Here is a 10,406-nt window from a genome sequence, read left to right as displayed (position 1 = left end):
TTAGTTGAGCGTTCTCATCGCTAACAAAATCCGGACAGACTGCAGTTGTGCATATTTATCGGAACACGGCCATAAAAAGCAGGACACGTCCGGCTAAAGCTGGACACCTAGCAACCGTATATAATTTCATACCTAACGGCGCCGGTTCAATTCCCGGCTGGGTTGGAGATTTTCTCTGATCAGGGAGTGGGTGTTGCGTTGTCCTTATCATCATCATTTCATCCCCATAGACACGCAAGTCGCCGAAGTGGCGTCAACTCGAAAGACTTGCACAGCCGAACCGTCTATCCGCGGGGAGGCCCTAGCCACTCGGCATTTCCATTTATTTGTCAGACACTTCGCTTTGTACCTTAGCTATTTACTTCACCTATACACATAGCTTCTGTTGACGTGCGCAGCTTCGTTTATCCTTCATTGATCTGGGTGAACTACTTCCTTCCTACCATATCCGTACCCCGAAGAATTAAACAAACCAGACCTACGTATATAACTACAGCACACACAGTCCATGAACATTCTGACACAAAAACTAGAACAACCGCAACAATACTAAAATACGCGGAACGCAAGGAAATAAATGCTGTATAGCAATCTTTCCTCCCAACACCATTGTGCAACAAATTTATTTTCGCTAGGTTTGAAAAAATTGAAAACAAAATCCAAGCGTTCGAATCTGTTATCAGGCAAAGAAAGCAACGTTTAATGTGTACTCATTTACAGATTTGGATTGATGTTTTAAAACTTACGTGTCTTCCAGTGTAGGTAGCTTTTACTAGTTTCGGCCTTTAGCTTCGGACGGCTGTATTCTTCGTTCCTTACTGTTTTCCTTCAGTTGTTATTACCGACTTGGCTGGGGAAAAGATGGCACAATACATGAATTCGTGTTTGTCCACAATATGGCACATAATAATTAACTTACATAAACATGTCTTTACTGTACATACTAAATTTTAATATATATCAGACTTTTTTCCTATATTACCGTTCGCTACATGTCCCCTGTCGCCCAATATACAGAATCCCAGATGTATTACTTTTGCTAATCACTCAAAATATTAGCTTTTAATTATATCTTACTGTGCAAATTTAATGCAAAGAAATTATTACACTTGATGTATTTTAATATTACAGTACACTCACCAATTTATTAACAACACTGCAAGCAAATCAATGTGACTGTTCTATAAAACGGTACGGACAGTTTAATGGGCCGCGGTAACAAAAGTTCTACGCACCATCGACCAGCGATATCTCGTGCAATATTGGTCGCTCCATGGGTCGCTCACTTCGACTCCGCCAGACGAGCGATCTACGTGGCAATTTCAAGCAGAATTTCGAACGCTATGTTTCCGTCTCGTGAGGTTCTTACGTGGAGAGTAAACTCCTATGTTTAGCTACAGTGCCAATAGATCCTCATATGTCGACTAAGACATGAAAAAAACAAGAATTGAGATTTATTAAACCCGTAATGGAGTGCTTTTCTTGGGAAGTAAAGCTGGGTTACAGAATACATAAAATGTTTCATTGATCCCAAGTGTACTGTGTACATATCTCCATCCTGCATTTCGTAAATATGCGGTATCTTAAGAGCCCTCAATTCCTGTTTAATTTATAAGTAGCACACAGTTATTTGCAGTCTTCATGAGTATTAAGATTATTATCAAGAGGAGGACTACTGCCGGTGTCTATATTTTTCTTGTAAATTATACGAGGGAGAGCTATATCATATGAAATGAAACTATGGTTATAGAATGGGCTTTCCATAAATATTTAAATTAGAATGTCTTAAACATTTAAATCAGAATGTCAACGTAATGTTATGTCATTCTGTAATAATAATGGTAACCAGCAGTGCTGCTATTGGCGACATTTCTGTAGAGACTGCAAAACAAATTGTGTATATACTCGAAATTACTCTATAAGATTTATGAATGAAAAAATAATAAACCAACAAAGTACTGTATTAGGGCACCAGTAAGCATTACAAAGCCCACTTGGTGTTAGTGAAGAATGTACGGTTTTAGTGAAGAATTTACTATGTTCTATAAAGCGTTTCGAAACAAGTTTAATAAATTACGATTCCTATTTTTCTAAATTTATTTTTTGCAAGTGTTCGTGGAGATACGGAGATCTACCGGGACTGCTGCTAAACATAGCAATTCATTATCCATAGCAGAACTCCTCGAAACAGGGGCGTTCGTAATACTCCAGGAACGTAGAATAAGAATACTAGTAGCAGTTGCGTGAAAAAAAAACGCTTGTATATGGCAAGTTCTATGTGAGCGACCAATCGCAGGGATATCACACTGCAAGTTTCATAATTGTTCTTTCAGATTATAGTGGGATTACGAGCATTCAACGATCGATCGCTGCAATTCGCGGTTTGCCCACATAGATACGATCTACGGACAGATCGTGCCGCCTGGCGGCAGATTCGTTGCTCGTGCGTGGGACAGCAGCGTTAAAACAACTGAAAAATGTCAGCGACGGGCGCGAAGCAAATATGACATCCCTAGGGGAATGTTGAAGTAATTTTTGAAGACGAATCTATTTCTTACTGAGAAAGTGTGAGTTAGATTCTAGCTTCCATTCGCTGCAATGCGAGCTGTGTCTTACGCATTTCTTATACCTGTAGCTCATCAGTATCTCGTGCATCTTCCGCTAATTGCGAAATCACAGAAAAATAATTGTGGAGTTCACAGTCATGCTTTACCACGTGTCCTAACGCCTCTAGTTTACTTTCGAAAGATTTCCTAAATACTCGAAAGTAGTTGGCCGTAAAACAAGAAATCGGCAACTGAATGCTTCGTTGCCGTACTAGTCGGAAACTTGCCACTGCAGCAAATGTAGCACTAAATTTTCGAGTGATAGAAGTGCCACGTCCCACGCTAAAACCACGGCCAGTCCTCGGACGACACCGCATTGGTTGCAGTTTCTCTGCGCTACTGAGGGCCATACACACACGCACCAATCAACCGACCAACAAACTGGTTGTTTGTAGCACTGTTGACCAACCACTGACCACCTTTTTATATTGGGCGGTTAGTTGGGTTGACCACCCCACAATTTCTCCCTATCCGCACCATCATTTCAGCCTACAAATCTCGCCATGTATAGTGCTGTCATGCACCAGCTCCTTAGCCTTACCAATCCTCTTTCGCTCCAACTTAACTCCCGTCGTTCTGCTATCTTTGTTTCCCTTGACCTCCAGAAGGCCTACGACCGTGTCTGGCATCCAGGGTTCCTCTTCAAACTCCAGACCTATGCTCTCCCTATCAATTTCGTCCGTCTCGTTGCTTCCTTCCTCTCCCATCGTCCCTCCTATGTCCCTATCCACAATTCCAACTCTCGTACTTTCTATCCCTCTGCCGGGATGCCCCAAGGCTCCGTACTTCCCACTCTCCTCCATCTCCTGTACACTGCTAATATGGTCAAACCTCACCCGTCTGTTCATCTCCTCCAATTTGCTGATGACACTGCATTCCTAGACCTTTATCCTACCCTTCAATGGTCCCACTGTACCCTCCAAACCCACCTTGACCAGTTCACCACTTGGCACAACCAGTGGTTACTTCAGATCAACCCTTCCAAGACCCAGGCAATCATCATAGGCTGCATCACCCACTCCTTCTCTCTCCATGATTTCTAAACCACTTATGGCCATCCTATACACCTACCCTCAAATACCTTGGTCTCACCCTCGACTGCCACCTCACCTGGACTCCCCATCTCCTTACAATCCAACACAAAGCCCATAACAGACTCCGCCTCCCGAATCTCCTGTCCAGTCGGACATGGGGACTGCATCCTTCCACCATCCTTCACACCTACAAATCCTTGATTCACCCCATCCTTTGTTATGCCAGCGTAACTTGGATTTCCGCCCCTCCCATGTTCTATAAAGCCCTCCAAATCCTAGAACATCACACACTCCGCCTCACCTTCCGTATCTACCTCCCGTCCCCCACACACATCCCCTACGACCTCATCCCCTTCCCCCACCTTCTCCTTGACCACGTCTGCACCCTGTATATTGTCTGCCGACTTGTTCCCCTCCACCCCCTGGTGTCCCCCTTCCTCTCCATCCCCAACCCATTGCCGCACCTTTACCGTTGTGTCCCACCCTCCCTCCATCTCCACACCCTCCACCTTCTTTCCCAACGCAACTTCCAGCATCTACCCATCCTGGAAGATGAGCTTCGCCTTGACGTCTACTCCTGCGCAGCACTCCCTCTCCTCCCCTCCCCCCTCCTGAGCGGCTTCCCCCTCCTACTCCCCCTCCCTCTCTCGTGCTCCCCTTCAGTGTCTCTGCACTCCCTCCTGTCTTGTCTTCCCTCTTCATCTCCCGCTCTGCCCAATTCCTGACGCTTGCTGCGCCTCCTGCCCCATTTTTCTCCTCTTCCTGCCAACCCCCCACTTCCTCCCCTCTTTTTCCCTCCTCTCCAGCCTCCAGTCCCTCGGCAGGTCCCTACCAGCAGTTCTTTATTCTTCATTTCTCCATTGTCTCCAGTGCTTTTTTTTTAAAGTGTCTTGCGATTCACCTTCGATGATGTGAACTTTCTGAACAGCACGGCGGCGAGCTGGTATGACGTGGACATACAAAAATAGCCACAGCGTCTACAAAAATGCATCGACAGAAATGGTGATTATGTCGAAAAATAGCTAAATGTTCATTCACAAGCTGCGACATCGTCGCGAAAAAACACAGTGACCCGTATATGTAATAAGTTTCCTTTAATTTGCATCTATGGTCACAATTTTGTTCTGTTTGACAGATTACCGGTTTCGGTCTTCAATGAGCATCATCAGATCTGTCTCATAAAATCAAAGTCCTAGTTCACTGCAGCCATAGTGGCATGGTCAACTATTAAATGCGGAATCAGCACCAGCATCGTCAAATACATACAAATCACATCACATGCACCTATATGTGCTGTTTTCCAATCTCCTGTTTAAGAAATGCCGAACATCATGATGGAAGTGCGGTGGAGCACCATCCTGTTGAAAGATGAAGTCGGCGCTGTCGGTCTCCAGTTGTGGCATGAGCCAATTTTCCAGATGTCCAGATACACGTGTCCTGTAACGTTTTTTTCGCAGAAGAAAAAGGGGCCGTAAACTTTAAACCGTGAGATTGCACAAAAGACATTAACTTTTGGTGAATTGCGAATTTCGTCCTGAAGTGTCGTTGCACTGTTATGGCTGACTGATGTGAGTGCATTTCAAGCACGACATACACTTTCTCGGCTCCTGTCGCCATTTTGTCTCACTGCGCTCTCGAGCGCTCTGGCGGCAGAAACCTGAAGTGCGGCTTCAGCCGAACAAAACTTTATGAGTTTTTCTACGTATCTGTAGTGTGTCGTGACCATATGTCAATGAATGGAGCTACAGTGAATTTATGAAATCGCTTCAATCATTTGTAATAGCCCTGTACTTATAAAGAAATAGGAGACTTTACTTTTTGGGATTAGCCTCGCATCTCTGTATTTGGATTTGCATGCCTGTACCAGTTTCTTTGGCGCTACAGTGTAGAAACTCTGCTTTTTGCGTGACCCCGATGTCGATTAGCGCGCGAGAGACAGGGAAGTGCTCCGTCTATATGTACGTGTGATCTAAGGCTGAGGGGAAGAGAGGGACGGCGGAAGGCGCGCGAGGAAGCGGTCGGCGAGCGTCCTGCTGTGTCTCTTCTGCCGAGCCGAGGCCTCCCGGGCAGAGGCAGTGGGAGCGCCATGGAGGACGACGGCTGCTGCTACCGCGACGCACTCAGCGTCTTCCTGGCCAACCGGCGGCTCACCATCGAGGTGCAGCGCGAGCGAGAGCTCTACCGCCGGCTGCGAGCCCGCGACGTCAAGACGCTGCTGCTGGGTGAGTTACGCCGAGCTGACTAAAGCCGCCGGCACACGGGCCGTGCTGTCGAACGTTAACGTTCAGCGTGCCAAGTTGAACGCGCTGCTGGACGCTCGGGAACGATGCGACTCGTGCACACGTCGTATACGCGATCGCAACGCACGCCAGCGGCAGTTGAGGGACGTTTCTAGTTCGTAAATCGCACTGTTTACTCAACGGGCCAGCGTAAAAACCTACGTTTCTAGCATTTGTAGACTTAGAGAAAACTTTTGACAATGTTGACTGGAATACTCTCTTTCAAATTCTGAAGGTGGCAGGGGTAAAATACAGGGAGCGAAAGGCTATTTACAATTTGTACAGAAACCAGACGGCAGTTATAAGAGTCGAGGGACATGAAAGGGAAGCAGGGGTTGGGAAAGGAGTGAGACAGGGTTGTAGTCTCTCCCCGATTCTATTCAATCTGTATATTGAGCAAGCAGTGAAGGAAACAAAAGAAAAATTCGGAGTAGGTATTAAAATCCATGGAGAAGAAATAAAAACTTTGATGTTCGCCGATGACATCGTAACTCTGTCACAGACAGCAAAGGACTTGGAAGAGCAGTTGAACGGAATGGATAGTGTCTTGAAAGAAGGATATAAGATGAACATCAACAAAAGCAAAACGGGGATAATGGAATGTAGTCGAATTAAGTAGGGAGGTGCTGAGGGTATTAGATTAGGAAATGAGACACTTAAAGTACTAAAGGAGTTTTGCTATTTGGGGAGCAAAATAACTGATGATGGTCGAAGTAGAGAGGATATAAAATGTAGACTGGCAATGGCAAGGAAAGCGTTTCTGAAGAACAGAAATTTGTTAACGTCGATTATAGATTTAAGTGTCAGGAAGTCATTTCTGAAAGTATTCGTATGGAGTGTAGCCATGTATGGAAGTGAAACATGGACGATAAATAGTTTGTACAAGAAGAGAATAGAAGCTTTCGAAATGTGGTGCTACAGAAGAATGCTGAAGATTAGATGGGTAGATCACATACCTAATGAGGAAGTATTGAATAGGATTGGGGAGAAGAGAAGTTTGTGGCACAACTTGACCAGAAGAAGGGATCGGTTGGTAGGACATGTTCTGAGGCATCAAGGGATCACCAATTTAGTATTGGAGGGCAGCGTCGAGGGTGAAAATCGTAGAGGGAGACCAAGAGATGAATACACTAAGCAGATTCAGAAGGATGTAGGTTGCAGTAAGTACTGGGAGATGAAGAAGCTTGCACAGGATAGGGTAGCACGGAGAGCTGCGTCAAACCAGTCTCAGGACAGAAGACCACAACAACAACAGCTCAATTAAAGCGCACATTTCCTCCACGAAAAGGAAAGTACTATGTCCAATCTGTACCTACAGATTGGAAAATTGCGCAGGTCGAACCAGTGTTTAAGAAGGGTAGTAGGAGTAAACCATCGAACTACAGACCTATATCATTGACGTCGGTCTGCAGTAGGGTTTTGTAGCATATACTGTATTTAAACATTATGAATCACCTCGAAAGGAACGATCTATTGATATGTAATCAGCACGGTGTCAGAAAAACATCGTTCTTGTGCAACACAGCTCGCTCTTTATTCGCACGAAGTAATGGCCGCTGTCGACAGGGGATCTCAAGTTGATTCCGTATTTCTGGATTTCCGGAAGGCTTTTGACACCGTTCCTCACAAGCGACTTCTAATCGAGCTGCGTGCCTATGGGGTATCGTCTCAGTTGTGCGACTGGATTCGTGATTTCCTGTCAGGAAGGTCGCAATTCGTAGTAATAGACGGCAAATCAACGAGTAAAACTGAAGTGATATCAGGTGTTCCCCAGGGAAGCGTCCTGGGACCTCTGCTGTTCCTGATCTATATAAATGACCTGGGTGACAATCTGAGCAGTTCTCTTAGGTTGTTCGTAGATGATGCTGTAATTTACCGTCTAGTAAGGTCATCCGAAGACCAGTATCAGTTGCATAGCGATTTAGAAAAGATTGCTGTATGGTGTGGCAGGTGGCAGTTGACGCTAAATAACGAAAAGTGTGAGGTGATCCACATGAGTTCCAAAAGAAATCCATTGGAATTCGATTACTCGATAAATAGTACAATTCTCAAGGCTGTCAATTCAACTAAGTACCTGGGTGTTAAAATTACGAACAACTTCAGTTGGAAAGACCACATAGATAATATTGTGGGGAAGGCGAGCCAAAGGTTGCGTTTCATTGGCAGGACACTTAGAAGATGCAACAAGTCCACTAAAGAGACAGCTTACACTACACTCGTTCGTCCTCTGTTAGAATATTGCTGTGCGGTGTGGGATCCTTAGCAGATGGGATTGACGGAGGACATCGAAAGGGTGCAAAAAAGGGCAGCTCGTTTTGTATTATCACGTAATAGGGGAGAGAGTGTGGCAGATATGATACGCGAGTTGGAATGGAAGTCATTAAAGCAAAGACGTTTTTCGTCGCGGCGAGATCTATTTACGAAATTTCAGTCACCAACTTTCTCTTCCGAACGCGAAAATATTTTGTTGAGCCCAACCTACATAGGTAGGAATGATCACCAAAATAAAATAAGAGAAATCAGAGCTCGAACAGAAAGGTTTAGGTGTTCGTTTTTCCCACGCGCTGTTCGGGAATGGAATGCTAGAGAGATAGTATGATTGTGGTTCGATGAACACTCTGCCAAGCACTTAAATGTGAATTGCAGAGTAATCATGTAGATGTAGATCAATAAGGACACAGGCTTATAAAACTTCCATTACAAACAGTGTGGTACAAATTTGGAATACTTCTCCGCATAAGAATAACAAATAATGTTTATTATTTCATCGTTCCCACATTTTAGTAAAACCCCAAGGTCAATCTTACTTGATCACTGTCCCTACCCAGTAGCAGAATCTTTGCAACATTGGAATTACGAAGCGTAAAAGGAGCAAAATATCTTTATACAAGTAGCGCAAGCTGTCTAGTAGATTAAGCCAATCGAACAGTCACCCCTCAAAAAAAGGTGAACTTATGTTTACATAACATCAAATATTATAGTGTATACTTATATTAAACTAATAATAAAGTATCATAACCTAATAAAAACGCGAATGTTAGGGAAAAAAATCCGGAAGTGTCTAGACACGAACCACCGCCACGACAGTCATCTCATTACAAGTCGGTGATTGTGCTCATTACGCTTTTTCTCTTTGTGATCTCATTTTGTTCGTTTTCGTTCATTGCATCTGCTCGGGGCGGATGTCACAAGACATCCGTTTCAGTTCGTCGTTGATCCATTATCTCAGTTTTTTATTATAGAGGGCAGCTGACCCTCTGACGAACACACTGAGTTAGGCTAAACTAACAACAAATCCTTGGCTCCAATGATAGTATCTTATTCCACGCTGGAAACCTTAGTCGCAGATAATTACTGATTGAAATTTAATTATAAGAAATTGTACGAAGAACAATGCGTTTTGGGTGGGTCTTCAGTGTGCCGGTGCCTTCAAATAGCCTACTCTAATAATACGCAAGTTACAATAACTCTTTTGCCACGAATATGATGTTTCTCATTATTTTATTGGAACGGATCATACAGTTAACAACGGGTTTTCCAGTGATTCTCAATTTGCTGGTGCTCAGAAACGGCGTATACACGTATAGACTTGAAATGAATGCCAACATGGCGCCTCACAACTCCGTACTGTAGGGAGACGGCGTGCGTGTGACGTAGGTGGCGTGGTGCCATCTCATTGGTCAACGCTCAGACGCACACCCAGAATATCTGACATGCCACATATTGCTCTGCACGTTCGGAAAGACTCCCGAGCGTGCTATTCCATGCTATGACGTCAGAAACTCGGCACGCTCAACGCTCAACTTTCCGATGCACGGTCCGTGTGCCGACGGCTTAAGGTCGCGGGACAGCGATCTGCACACAGGGAGGTTGCGGCAATGTCGCGTACACAGAGTGCATTGGCGGAGCTGTCATTTGTACCCAGGCGATGCGTGTGAAAAGATCCGACGATGGGTAGTTGGAGCTAGACGCATTCGGCATCCCATTTCGGAAATCGTTAGCGAATTCAGTATTCTGAGATCCACAGTGAATAGAGTGTGCCAAGAATACCAGATTCCAGGCATTACCTCTCACTGCGGACAAGGCTGTGGCCGACGGTCTTCACATAAGGGGGGTAGGACGTCAAACGGGCCGACTTGGAGCAGGAGAGGCATCACAAGACATTTTAATTTCCACTGTCTATACTTTCACAAATAAATTCATAAAACTTTGTCAGCATGACCAGGAAGGATTCAGAATTCACACTCATTGCAGTGGAAGTTCGAAAACATAACAAAATAATTTTTTTTACGTGTGAAATTTCATCGTTTTTTCACTTACTAATGGCTGCATTTGTTGCTATAGGTACACTTTTCTTCATAAGTGAGAGAGATTCTTTGATTAATTTTGCACAGCATACATACCATACTTACAGGTATATGAAACTCTAGAATTTAATTAACTTATGAAAAAACGTATGATCTGTTGTATTTTAAACTTCATGTTTA

General features: G+C 44.4%; 1 protein-coding gene across 1 annotated transcript in view; it reads left to right on the top strand.

Moving 5' to 3' along the window:
- The first annotated feature begins 5,603 nt into the window (after nt 1–5,603).
- Nucleotides 5,604–10,406, top strand: part of LOC126428202 (guanine nucleotide-binding protein subunit alpha-14-like) — a 167,439-nt gene continuing 162,636 nt past the window's right edge. Inside the window, exon 1 of the mRNA XM_050090114.1 lies at nt 5,604–5,862. Coding sequence (XP_049946071.1) covers nt 5,727–5,862 — 136 coding nt within the window. The 5' untranslated portion in view covers nt 5,604–5,726. The remainder of the gene's footprint in view (nt 5,863–10,406) is intronic.

Source organism: Schistocerca serialis, chromosome 12, assembly GCF_023864345.2.
Source record: "Schistocerca serialis cubense isolate TAMUIC-IGC-003099 chromosome 12, iqSchSeri2.2, whole genome shotgun sequence".
Lineage (NCBI taxonomy): Eukaryota > Metazoa > Arthropoda > Insecta > Orthoptera > Acrididae > Schistocerca > Schistocerca serialis.
Note: the sequence above shows the minus strand (reverse complement) of the source record. Positions and strands in the feature narration are given on the sequence as shown.